This window comes from Phoenix dactylifera, chromosome 13 (assembly GCF_051530095.1).
Source record: "Phoenix dactylifera cultivar Ajwa chromosome 13, Ajwa_hap1_PhDact_Kaust_v1.1, whole genome shotgun sequence".
Lineage (NCBI taxonomy): Eukaryota > Viridiplantae > Streptophyta > Magnoliopsida > Arecales > Arecaceae > Phoenix > Phoenix dactylifera.
The window spans coordinates 25,000,338-25,014,549 of NC_143202.1; the positions used below are offsets into that span (position 1 = coordinate 25,000,338).

The 14,212-nt window shown below is 39.6% G+C and overlaps 1 protein-coding gene across 1 annotated transcript; it reads left to right on the forward strand.

Annotated features, from left to right (window-relative positions):
- Positions 1-5,406: 5,406 nt before the first annotated feature.
- Positions 5,407-10,472, forward strand: LOC103711102 (protein NRT1/ PTR FAMILY 4.3-like). Its single transcript, XM_008797103.6, has 5 exons — positions 5,407-5,936; positions 6,356-6,573; positions 7,096-7,536; positions 8,744-8,871; positions 9,422-10,472. Exons 1-5 carry the CDS (start codon positions 5,810-5,812, stop codon positions 10,308-10,310), a joined length of 1,803 nt encoding a protein of 600 aa, XP_008795325.4. The 5' UTR covers positions 5,407-5,809; the 3' UTR covers positions 10,311-10,472.
- Positions 10,473-14,212: the final 3,740 nt, after the last annotated feature.

A 14,212-nucleotide genomic window follows, 5' to 3' on the forward strand; every position in this document is an offset into this window, starting at 1 on the left:
AAGTATGGAAGGTGTCAGATCCAACAATACCTGCATGCCCCATCCTTGCATTTGGTACCTATTATGCGAACACCAACTTTGATATATTTAAGAATGTTCAAGATAAAATGAGAGCCGCCTCACAATAGTGGAAACATGTCAGCAAAATAAGGATGTCACATCCCAAGAGATATCATGAGGCGAACCTAACTCCGCTCGACAAAATCCACAAAAGAAAAATAGGAAATCTACGGGGCGGTGATATGTCCCAGGATCCAGCCAATAATATTCTCTTTCTTCTCTTGGCTTTCATCTCCATTGTCTTCAGAAATTGAGTCTTCAGAACCTAAAAGAACTATGGTTTCTTTGACCAAACATGGTCCACCTCTCTCCTATCTGGGTAAATCTAGGCGCATTGATATTGCTCGCCTTCTCTATTCCGACCTTCTTGTTGAAGGCAACGTGAAATTTTAGAGAGAGAGAGAGATGTACAAAAATTATACCCTGCACCACATGCACCTCATGGCCATGCTACCAATCACAACTGCTCGTTTTTGTGGTGTGCATCTCGGTACACCACTACAAGAATGAGTGGTTGTGATTTGTGGCATCCAAGTCCATAATATGTTGTATGCAGCATATAGTATAATTTCTCCGAGTCATAGAACCATAAGTGACACCTAATCTCTAAGAGAAGGTCCAACCATTGCTTTCCAACTTTAGCCGCCAAATCGAATCAAGACATGTATCTTTGTGAGATGGATATATTATGCGTCATCATTTGAAAGAAAGAACTTAATATTGTTGTGGTACAAACTTTCCAAATACCTTTGGCAAAAGGTCAAGCCTTTTTGGAGAAAGGATGGCGTGGACACAAAAGGCCGGTTGGTGAAAGCTTCCCAAGATCCTCAAACAAGGATGGCTAGCACGTTTGGAGATCAAGATCAATCTATTGAAGTTGACAAGCCTTAGCTAAATCTAGCAACAACATCTGCAATCTCTGCGTGGAGCTAAGTTTTTGACCTTACGCCAAAGATTGCTCGACAAAGTCTCGACAATCTAATTGGATTACTTGCTTAGCAATGTTTCATCCAAATCAATGCTATGATATAGTGGAAGCTAGCCGTAAAGTTCCATTAGCAAAAGTGGTTGCCACTCATTATGAGTCTCAATTTCTCCTCGTGAAAAATTATGAGCCAAGTTTTTTTTTTTTTTTTAATTTTTGATAAAAGGTGACAAAGAGTACCCTTAAAACGATCTCAGTGAGATAGTCCATAACAAAATCTCATACAAATGTAATAAAAGAGGCAAGTCTAGGTGCACCGTGACATCTTAGGGGATGTCGGAATCAAAATCTCTACCTTCCAGCCAATCCACGAAGAAATCAGCTTCTCTAAAAACATGATCGGCATCGAAGAATTTTCCAGACTTGGAGAATTATGGACCGAGCTGTGAGGGGTGGACTTTTCAGATTTTGTTTCTCTAATGCTTACTTTTGATTTCTTTTCTTTCTAGGTTTTATTAATTTATTTGGATTGAGTAGGAGTGGATGAATATCTGTGCCCTTGCGGACTTGAAAACAAAATGAGGCCACAAGATTCAAGCTAGGGTTGACTTGGAAAGTTATACTAATGATGGTTGTTAGCACACCACAACCAAAAAGAAGGGGAAAGCCCCACCATTTTTATCCGTTCAACTAAGAACAAACCAAGCTCAAGCCTAACCAAACTATAGTTCGGCTTCCATTTGGATTAAAATATTCTAGAGTCACCTTGATCTCTTTTTGGTGACTACAAACAGCAAAAAATTATGCCAAAACGTCATTATGCTTGCACATGATTTTGTGTGTGTGTTTTTAAAATGCCTAAGAAAGGCAAAGGAATCATCAACCTTTGTCAAAACAGAACTCCATGAGTTTCTCAAGAGCATGGAGGGGAACATTTCTAATAAAAAAATATAACAAGTTCAATCATCCCTTTCATATGTTCTATTGTTCTACTTGGCTAATTGTTTCTCTGAATTGGAAGAGTATTTTTAAGTTCTTATAGGTCCTTTCCTGTTTTCTTCATCCTCATCTACTTTAAATCGATTCATTTTCGGTCAACTTTTCCGCCATTCGAACAGACATAATCCCTTCTCTAATCTACATGAGTCTAACTCATTCTCCTGTTTGCAGCAAAATTATCCCATTATGCTTATTTTAAATTCTCATGCTTTATTTGTGATGGTCTGGATGCAAGCATCCATAAAGCAAATTATATTGACAACTATCTTAATTCTGTAGTTTTGCTTTATATTTTGTTCAGTAAGCAAAAATAGAAAGCCTAATTCATTTACTCAACTCATCTCAACTCAATTAAGCCTTAATCCCAAACTAGTTGAGGTGAGCTATATCGATCATTTTCCTCCATTTTACTCAATTTAGGATCACAAAACAAAACCTTATTTATTTGCTAAAAATAATTGTAAATTCCATGACATTATTATGGTCATAATACAAAGTTCTCTCTATATGAGGGATTGTCATGGAGTCGAAATCCTCTCTTTAAACTAGAGTGCTTCAATCTCCCATTATTAGGTTATGAGATAGTGATCGACCAGAACAAACATTAGTTGTCTCAAGTATTTTACAAATTGCGCACAATCATCAATCGTCCTGCAATACAAAGGTGGTTGATGATGAAAGGTGAGATCTCTATCGTTCAGTCTTAAATTAAAGAATGTCGAAACTCATTATCATGAAATATCTCGTACAACAATATTTATGATACAATTTAACATTGTCGGATTTCCTATTAAGGGTAAATCTTCAACCTATTTTGCTATCCCTGGCGTGACTACCGTAACATAATTACACAATTATAGAAGTTACCCCGGGCAAAAATAAAGAATCTTCTTCCTAGTTTTTAAACATGGCTGGTCCATTGACCATACAGTAGCAAAATGTATACTCTCCACCCTTATCTTAACCTAAGTTTTGAAGTGAGATAAAAACTTAGAGAGAGGGCATTTGTCAAAAGAATGTGCCTTTTTCTGACCCAAGGAAGCACGTAAGCGAGGTGGTGGGCTTTGGTGGGAGGCCTTTACTTTACAAGCACTCACCATGCTGGGAGAACTATGGGCTTAGAGGCCCCACATGAGATCATGTGATCCGATGTCTGTTGCTGGTGGGCCTCCTTATCAACTTGATATGGGCTGGGCCTGAGTAGGGCCCACTTGACCCACCACTCGTCCGCGATTATCCTGACCCTACACACACACACTGTGGTCCAAATTTAAGGCATGGAGGACCATGATCGCCCAGGGCAGTCAACTTATCCAGCTAAGAAAAGGCCCGCTGCTGACTGGTGCGAATCAAATCTGACCTTGTAAAAGGAAGGCCCACTTGGCCCATCTACAGGCCCATGTTGTCTTGTGGGTCCCATCTTACAATCTTTATATATGACCGACATGTAGATTTTTATTATAATGTATCGTGAGATTTGTTATTGTTCTATGATAGCTATGGCATGTCGAATGTGTGTGGTATCTTAAAAGCTGGTGCAATTGCAGCTGGAACAGCAACAAAAGCAGAGTGGTGGAAGGGGTAATTTGTAAAATAGGACCACTAAATAGTAGGTGGTAATTGGCAAACAAGGACATGCCAACCACAAGCAGGGGTGGTGGTAAATAGCTGTGGATGGGAGTGATAGTGATGATATATTTAGTTAATTGGAGCAATAACCACAGCACTAGTTCAGAACTATTAAGTATTAAATGTTTTAGGGTTGATGAAGTGTGAGGATTTATGAGGGCGTGTATTTAGTCCTCTATCAGCTATGCACTAAATGGATCTTGGGTACTTATATAGAACCAAAAAAAATCTAAATAACACCTTGCGGGTAGCCTTTTTGGATGAGGTCATAAGTTGTGACAAATGGTATCAAAACGGATCCGATCCATGATCTATGTGGACTAGAGGATACTGCAGCACAAACTCATTGTGGCCGATTATGGTGCTTGTGGACTAAAGAGGACGCCACGACTTAAACGGAGAGGGAAGGGGGATATGTGAGGATCCATGCGGACTTGTGTTTAGTTAGTCCTATATCGGCTATGCACCAGGTAGATCTTGGGTACTTATACGGGATAAAGAAATCTAAATAATATCTTCCGGCTAGTCTTTTTGAATGAGGTCCTAAGTTGTGATATGAAACTTATACAGTACCAATAATTTTGCACATGTTGGATTGCCACTCTATCTTTCAACTCAACATGAAGCAAAACATGGTTCATACCTGAAACGGTTTTCAGCATTCAATAAAAAATAAAAAAGCGAGTGTAAAAATATGATCTGCTTGTGCCTAGTATCAGCACTACTAGTACTAACAAATACTTCAAAGGTTAAGTTTTCATTAAACTATCGATTCAGCAAATATGGGATTGGTCACTTCATCTTTCAAGTTAACATGAAACAGAACATGTTTTGACATCGGAAATGCTTTATTATGGATAAAATAAAGAGAAAGCATCACGTACTCATACTTCGTCAGGAAACATGATGAAATTAGCCAATGAATGCCTTATGTTACCATATGGTTTTAGGAAAAGAGAAGTTAGATTTTTTGTACTGAATTTATTTATTTTTTCAAAAAAGTGCATCTACTTTTTCATTCTAAGGTAGAAGTATTAACCCTGATATACATTAATGAAACATTTCTTACTAGCTTAAGGATATGGAATCAATTACTTAACTAAAAAACACGAATAGAATTGGCAAGTTTTGCATATTTTTCTGCATGTCAGTCATGAACGTATGGACAAAGAGTTAATTTCCATGCTCAACCTTCAATGTCTATTGTCATATGGTCCCCCATTCCTTTATCTTCTTCACATCATTAATCTTTTCTCCCCTCTCCCCTGCAGGTTTGTTTGTATGTCTATAGTTTAACTCGTTTCATATCTTCAATGAATGCATGGGTTAGGCACCATAGATATGAAATAAGATAACTATAGTTTAACTAATTGATCCAACCTGCATAACGTTAACTGTTTGAATTAATAATTTGCAACAAAGATTCTCGTTCCATCTGAAATGCCTTCTTGGTTGTCATCACAAAAGATACATCTACATCATCAGTTCTTGATATGATTCTCATATGCAGAAAAATAATTTATTTATCTGTACACTTTTTTTGAAAAAAAATAATGGATATGTACGTTCATTTCAGAACAAAATTATGTATGAGAGCTACGTGTACATGTTATTTACGTCTGCTTGTAGATATGTGCGTCTGGTAAACTCAGTAATTTAATATGCGAGCATATTATAATGGCTCCATGGAAAGGCCAACTTTCTGCCTCCCAATCCACTTACATCACCACCAAGTGTTACTTTTTTATCATTATTTAGTTCATATTCAGAGTTAATAAGAAAAATAGATGATTGTTAAATTGATGTGGGTGAGATATGGATTTATTAAGCTGTCCAATTCCTAGATTTCTATGTGGGAGACAAGTTTTCTGCTGTCCTCCCCACTTTGCTCCCTCTGAAGCACAACGAACTCTGACCCTCCAATAGAGACTTGCACCATCCATTGACTGTTTCAGAACCATCATTGCCTTCACCATGGGGAAATCACACCGCACCAACCCATGACTCCTCCTCCCTCTCTCTCTCTCTCTCTCTCTCTCTCTCTCTCTCTCTCTCTCTCTCTCTTTCTTTCTCTCTCTCCTCATCTGACCATTATAAATAACTGCATCAACTTGCCTTGGATTTACCCAAGTTCTCCCCAAGAGATTCTCCTCTCGTGAGGCAGATAGACGAGGAGTGTGTGCGCAAGGAAGAGATATGGATGTTGAGGCAGAACAGAATTTCCAAGGGGAGTCAGTGCTTGCTGAGTTCTCTGTTGACTGGAGAGGCAAATCCTGCAAGCCCAACAAGCATGGCGGCATGAGAGCTGCTGCCTTTGTTCTAGGTCTCTCTCTCTCTCTCTCTCCCTCCCTCCCTACACACACACTCTGAATTTTGATCGGTATTCTCATTGCTATATTTTTGCTGAAGACTCTTGAAGTATTTAACATGAAAAAAAGGCCCTTGAGGTGCCAGTTTTAATAAGGAAGCAACAAAAAGGATGTTCAGCTTTTCCAAATGTATTAAGTGTATGCGTATTATTTTTCCATTCATTTATCTGTTGGGTTTTTCGAGTGCCTATATGCTATATACTACTTTATTGGGAATTTAGATAGCTGGGAAAGCTCCACTGGTTCTCCCCCCCTCTCTTTTTGAGAGTCACTTAAAAGGTTCTCCTTTTCTTTTTAATTTAATGTACTTGGAATGAAAACAATAGGTTACATATATTAAACCATCTGGCTTATTCCTGCTTTTGCTTTCCAGGCATTCAAGCATTTGAAATCATGGCAATTGCTGCTGTGGGGAACAACCTTATAACATATGTGTTCAATGAGATGCACTTTCCACTGTCAAAATCCGCAAACATAGTGACCAACTTCGTCGGGACTATCTTTCTCTTGTCTCTGCTTGGGGGATTCCTTTCAGATTCTTATCTGGGGAGCTTCTGGACTATGTTGATATTTGGATTTGTGGAGCTCTCAGTAAGTCTTTGTGTTCTTTCTCTATGAATTACACTAAACCATCGAATTGTAGCAGGCTTATATGAACATCAAATTGAGCAAGGAGGATAGAGATGCAGACAAGTCATTATTAATGAAGAAGACACTGAGGAATTTTACTGAACAAACAAATATATTGAACTTTTCTTAGTCTTTTACTAGTCACTCGAGAAACGCAAAAAAAAAAGGAAGGGGATAAAATCATCAAAGGAAACCGTGAATTTTCAAAACTCCTGAGAAAAGATCAAAGTAAAACAATACAGTTCATAACAAGCACTATTCCATCCAATAAAATTGGGAGAACTGTTACCCCCCAACCATAATTGCCTCTGTATGTATGTTGGTGTTGATTTAATTTAGTTATTTTGGTAGACAAATCCTTTTCAGAATATGAATTAAATACACCATATATCAAGAAGGGAGAAAAGAAAATGGGAGGTGCTGAAGGGGAAAAGAAGCTATAGTTTTACTAACATGGTGGCTGTTTGTATTGGTTTTATCCAGGGATTCATACTACTAGCAGTCCAGGCGCATCTCCCCCAACTGAGGACACCTCAATGCAACATGATATCTAAAGAAGAGCATTGCGTGGAGGCCAAAGGCTTCAAGGCCACTATGTTCTTTATTGCTCTCTACTTGGTGGCCTTAGGGAGTGGGTGCATGAAGCCTAACATGATTGCCCATGGTGCTGATCAGTTCAGGAAAGATGACCCGAAACAATCGAAGAAGCTCTCTACTTACTTCAACACAGCCTACTTCAGCTTCTGTGTCGGCGAGCTCATTGCTCTCACCATGCTTGTCTGGGTGCAGACACGGTCCGGGATGGATGTCGGTTTCAGTGTGTCGGCAGCTGCCATGGCAATGGGCCTTATCAGCTTGATATCTGGTATACTCTTCTACAGGAACAAGCCACCTCAGGGCAGCATCTTTACCCCAATTGCAAGAGTAAGCTTCAATACCATCTCTTCCCTTGCTTTTCAGTTGGAGGCTTCATAAGACAGTGGGCAGGGCTTGTTAGTTGTTGCAATGCATATATAGTACCTAAAGCTTCAGCAATTAGTAATTTAGCAGGCATTAATTTTGATCAACATCTTCTTCTTTTTTGATCATCCAAGATGTTGCGAAAGCGATTGGATGACACCGATTGATTTCTTATGAAAAAATTGTGGTAGCAAGCGCGGAACATGATGTGATTACCACTACTAAGTGGGCTATTATGATAGTACTTAATTGTTTCCTGAGCATTAGGTCAGCAATCCTCCATGAGGTGTACTCTTTGAGAGTTAGCTGCTTATTATGATTGCAATTATTCTTTGATTACTCGTGGTGAGTGGAAATTTCTCTAGTGTTGGTCAAGAATCTTAAGGAATATCTTTTTGGTGTTACAGCTGTTTCTAGACAACCTGGTTGTGTGGTTATTTCCATGAAACTAGTAGAGAAATCTTTCTTCTTCTACTTTACACAGAAATCCAGGAATTAACAAATAGATTAGCATCTCTTTAATTTGTTATTCTGCCTACTTGGCTATTTGAGCCTTTAATTTTAATTTAAATTAAGGAGGAAATAATTATATATTTATGTTCGCTGTCATATAGATTAATATAACCTATTACAAACAAATTTCCATTGCTCGTAAGACTATATTATATTCAATGGTAGGTGGTTTTTGTAATGATTGATATTTTTTAATGGTTAAACAGTCCAAAGTCATGAGCAACATGTTTCTTGGGAGTCCTCAGATTTGTACATATATGAAAGTTCTTGATGAATATATTTTTACTATATGTTTGACTGTGGACGTGTTTAGGTTATTGATGACGACAGTGGTCTGTTTTGGTCTAAATGAAATGAAGGTTAGTTTAGAGGATTATATTATGTTAAGAAAAATTAATTTTTGTGATAGTTTTTTCCCCTCTTACGATTATTAAACAGCTACAATTCTATTTCTGTGGCCTATATATATTTCTGCTGATGGTGTATTTGCATCAAAAATAAATAAATGAATAAACAGAAAAAAGACGGGTGTATACTGCATAGATAAGATCTAAGACTTCTCAAAGACCAACTTTTTTCTATCAACATCATCCAAAATAATAAAAATGCAAACTTATTGCTTGGTATCTAATATGGTTCAGAATTAAAAAATTTGCAGGTCTTGGTTGCTGCAATTACTAAAAGAAAGCAAGTTTGTCCCTCTAGATCTGAAATGCTTCACCAGCGCCGAAACAATGCACCTGACCACCTCATAGTCAGTGGGCTCCGACACACAGACAAATTCAGGTTTGCACTTGTATAAATAATATAGCCCTCTCAAACTGCAGTGCCCACACTAGCAGGGATTAAAAGATGTCCCTTGAATACTTTAGACCTACAACTACCAACAACTGAACACAAGGTAGTTTAGATGTTAGAGTTCAACTGCATTCATTTGAAGTTTAGACTTGTGCATGCAAATAAGTTCCAAAGTATCTATCTATCTATCTATCTATTATACATATATAAGTTCTGTAAACTTAATGGATGAGCCCTGGTGCAATAGGGTAAGACTGCGTAATCTGACTCTCCCAAATCCTACAATGGAAGGAGCTTGCACTAAGCCGCATTTTTAGATATATAAACTTAGAGGAGGAGCCTTGGCTCAATTGTAAGATTGTTCCATTATTATCTAGATATCACAGGTTTCAAAGAAGGAATAGCTAGCCTCTCCATATGTGGAGATAAAGCTGCATAAATCTGACTCTCTCCGGACACTGCAGTGGCAGGAGCTTGGGCTGCTCTTTTTACAAGATCTGTAAACTTCATTCTTATTATGATTTTGATTTGGATGCAGGTTCCTGGACAAGGCCTGCATCAAAATTCAAGATTGTTCTAACATGAAGGAGAGCCCATGGAAGCTATGCACCATTACAGAAGTCGAGCAAGTGAAGATAATCCTCTCAGTGATCCCGATATTCGCATGTACCATCATCTTCAACACAGTATTAGCTCAACTTCAGACCTTCTCAGTCCAACAGGGAAGTGCTATGGACACCCAACTCACCAAATCCTTTCATATCCCTCCTGCTTCTCTCCAAGCCATCCCATACATCATGCTCATCATTCTCGTTCCCATCTACGACGTGTGCTTCGTCCCCTTTGCTCGAAGGCTCACTGGAAAGGAATCCGGGATCACTCCTCTCCAGCGCATCGGCGTCGGCCTCTGCACCGTGACCTTCTCGATGATTGCGGCAGCGTTAGTGGAGAAGAAGAGAAGGGAGGTGGCCATTGGTTCAAATAAGCTCTTGTCTATCTTTTGGATAGCCCCACAGTTCCTCATCTTTGGACTCTCAGAGATGTTCACAGCTGTGGGCCTCCTTGAGTTCTTCTACAAGCAGTCATTGTCTGGGATGCAGTCCTTCTTGACAGCCATGACCTATTGCTCCTACTCATTTGGGTTCTTCTTGAGCTCCCTTTTAGTCTCACTGGTGAACAAGATCACCTCAAGCTCATCAAATAGTGGCTGGCTCAGTGACAATGACCTCAACAAGGATAGGCTGGACTACTTCTATTGGCTCCTGGCAGCCCTCAGCCTCCTTAATTTCTTCAACTACCTTTTCTGGTCTAGATGGTACTCTCACAACCCATCTCTATCAACCAGTGCAGCACATGATTCCTATGGCGAAGAGGACCACATCAGCTTCAGTTCCTCAAAGCATGTAGAGGCTGAGAATGTACTGTGAAAAGGGCTAGCTTCACCACTTCAATGATTATGTTTTTTTTCACTTCTATCTTGACCTTATTATATTAACCTAGAGAAAGGTTAGAAAAGGAAATTACAAAATGTATCATGTTAGTTCTATACCAACTAGGTGCATTGGTGGGCTAACATGTCCTTTTAATCTTTTCCTGGAAGTCTCCTACTGTCATGCCTCAAATTTGGAACATAATTTGCCGTGCCCTAAATTTAAAGAATAGCATGGCCGTGCTACCGAGAGGTACAGCCCATGATAATCTGAAACCAAGATTACATTTAACTTTCAAATCCATCTCAAAAATAATAGAATCAATAGTAATTTAATTTTATCAACCATTAAATAAGACCAATATTAGTTCAAAGCGTCTAAATTCAAACATAAAAACCAAACCCATAATCTTTACTATTCAAAAAATTACTAACTACAATTTTATAATCAACTGAAGAACTAAAGTTCTGCTCTGCTATATAGATCGCCAAGTTTGCTAGCGCGAACTCCAAGCTTGGACCAACCTCCGTCCCTACTGATCCTATTCGCCTGGAGAGAGAAAAATAAAAATAGATATTTATGAGCAACACGACTCAGTAAGTAATTCTTTCACTATCTTATCGGATCAAGCATAAGTTTTTGCATGTCAATGCATAAAAAAAAAATAGATAGTGCAAAATAAAGCATTTCACAGTACAGTATATTAAAACAAGTTATAGAGCCAATCATGCATGCATAAATCATTCATAAAACATGGTTCCTGCTGTATAGCATAAATAAAATCATAAATTATTTATCGTTTATCAAATTACTACTCTCTCACTAAATGCTAAGGTCACTATTATATCTGTAAAAGGGTTGTAATCGACAAACACCAACTACTATTACCCGTTGTTAGGATCATATGCCAACTGCTATTACTCACTTGCAGGGTCATATGCCAACTACTATTACCTACTAGCATGGTCGTACGCCAATTATTATTTTCCTACTGATATGATCATATAAAACTAAATGTTGATCTACCCCACTTTCAGAGGCCATACATAGCTCTCTCAGAGTCTTTTTGTCATAGTCATTAAGACAATTTTTCTTAAATCATATTTTTTGAATCATATTTTTTCAAATCATACATGAATAAAAAGATACTAAGGCAGATCAGGACCCTTTGCAGGAGGGTCAACTTGGGTCCATAGGATAGGGAGATAGAACTCGTTTCATAGATCCATGGGTCTTCTTAGAGAGAGAAAGAAGGAGATGAGAGAGAACGAAGAGAGAGAAACAAGAGAGGGGTGGGCTCTCTCTCTCTCCTCTTCTTCTTTTCTTCTTTCTTCTTCTTCCTTGGTAAATAAGAGAATGTAGAGGGTGGACCGGTGACTATCGTGATCATGGTCCGGTGAGGCGATAGCTAGAGGGGGTGGCGGGTGGCGGGGAGTAGCCGCCACCGGCGGCGGCCAGCCAACCGAATTCAACTCAAAAATAAGGCCGAGAATGGGGGTTTATTGGCTCGGTCATTCTCGGATCCCAATTCGCTTGCTAGCAACTAGGGGTCTAGCTCCAGCCCGAGGCTGATGCAAGGAAGGAGCCGAGGCCCTCGGTGATGAACGCCGACAGTGACGGTGATCGGAAAGAAGGGAAAGGAGGCAAAACAAGTGTCCTTATTCTGATCGATTTTTGACCGATTTGCGGCCCATGGCCGAGTTCCGGGTCATGGAAAAAAGAACAAAGAAAGGGGCAGAAGATTATAGTGTTGCCTCACCTTGAGAGATATCTGCGACCCTAGGCTGCCCATGATCTTGGGACTCCTAATCCTAGCCGAAACCGCCTGATGAGAGGCTCAAGAGTCTTCCTCAGCTGATACACATGCGTCTGTCCCCCTTTTGGTTTGAGCTTGGGCCAATCAAATGGACCGGGCCCAGTCAGACCTTCACATTTGTAACAATCCAGGATCTCATCCAAAAAGACTAGCCGAAAGTTATTATTTTAGTTCCTTGATCCTGTATAAGTACCCACGATCTATCCAACGAATAATCGATATGGGACTAAATATACGCCCGCATGGGTTCGAGATGTCTGGGACTTTTGGATTGTGAGGCCCAATAGTCTCATATTGAAAAGACTCATTCCAGAGCCTGGGCATATGAGGTGGGTGTCTCCAAATCTTGTATACGCATTTTGGAAGGAAAACAAAATCGGGGAGGGGTGAAGGACGCTTGCATTAAAGCCCAGAATCGGTCAATATTTGGTAGGGGAGCCCCATGTTTCCGCCCTCATGTGACCCCCACGTAGGCACTAGATGCCTCACATGCCCTGCGCAGGCAGGGGTGTGACATTTGGTATCAGAGCCGGGGACGGCTCTTGTCTCCAAATTCTGTAGACGCGTTTTGGGAGGAAAACAAAACCGGAAAGGGATGAAGGACGCTTGAATTAAACTTTAGAACCAAACAATATCTAGCACGGGAGCTCCATGTTTCCCTCCTCATGTGGCCCCCACGTAGGCATTGGGTGCCTCACGTGCCCCGCGCAGGCAGGGGCATGACATAGATACTTGTAAAGTGTCAGTTAGAATTCTTGGAAGACAACCAATGTTTCCTCAATATATTGCCAACCTATATAATGAAAAGCATCCTATTTTGGGTTCAATCTAATTTTATCTCAAGGAGTTCTTGTTTCTTGCTCCTTTGTTTCATGGTGGATTCTACGAGGGGGTGAGCACCTATCTATATTGTACTTATGTTACCTTCTCCGGTCTCATTCCTTGCATCCGAGTGTCAGTAGTAGTTGGTGAAAAAAAATTACTTACCCTCGATCCTTTCCGAAAGGTTCAGCTTTCGGAGCTTGGAGAGGAAAAGAAAAGATTGATCCGACAGTTTGATTGATCTTATCCAACAGCCTAATGGATCCGAAATTCTAATATTTTGCCGAGACTCGCTGCTCCATGAAACAGCAACATCCTTAATCTTTCTCACGTCTGGTTTTAAGATATCTCAAATAAAATGCATTTTGGGTGCCAATTTTGTACATGTTCGTTAATGTTCATAGATAAGTTATACTTGAGATTGGAGCTTCTTGTGTTGCCGTAACTCACGTCATCGTTTGAAGAAGCAAATGCTTCAATTTATTCGTCTCAAGCTGCACATAATCAGGAATTATGCACGGCCGACAAGGGCTAACGGTGAGATCGGACGGACGAAGAGGTCCAAGGAGCCAATGTGGGCAGCTTGGGCGACCAAGGGATGGTTGAATGTCGGGAGGAGAGATGGCTAGCGAGGCCAAGGGAACTGGCATGATCCGACAAGAGCGATGGAGGCCAAGGGTGAGATAGAGCAGAAAAAAAAAGGCTTGAAGAGCTAGCCTGGGCGACCGAGAACAAAGGATAGCTCGATGTTTGGGTGGAGACATGATCGGGATGGGGATCGGAAGCAAAATTGGTCAGAAGGAAAGAGGTGAAAAAATCCATTTTAAAAAAATAAAAATAAAAAAAAAAATCTATTTTATTTTTTAGAAATAATAAATTATTTTTGTAAAACATAAAAATAAAATAATCAAACTTATTTTCTGCGTTGGGTCTTATGCTATGTTAAAAAAAAGAAAGACAAAAAAAATATGTTAACCAAAGAAGGCCTCAGAGTTTGAAACAATTATGGTAGTGCGGACACACAAACAATTGCAAGTGGCAACTAGAGGGTTAAAATGAAAGAAGTTGAATAGTTCTTGCAAGTTGTACCAAGAAAAGTTCTTGCACAAGCTTAGATAGACACAAATAGGATGGGAGACAACTTGCCTAACAATTCCTCAAACATTCTGATGGATCTAGTTTGAGATTAAAAAGACTTGACAAGTGTCTCCTACGTTAAATCCTGAGGATAACCCTTGCAAGGCACATTGCTACTGCTGTG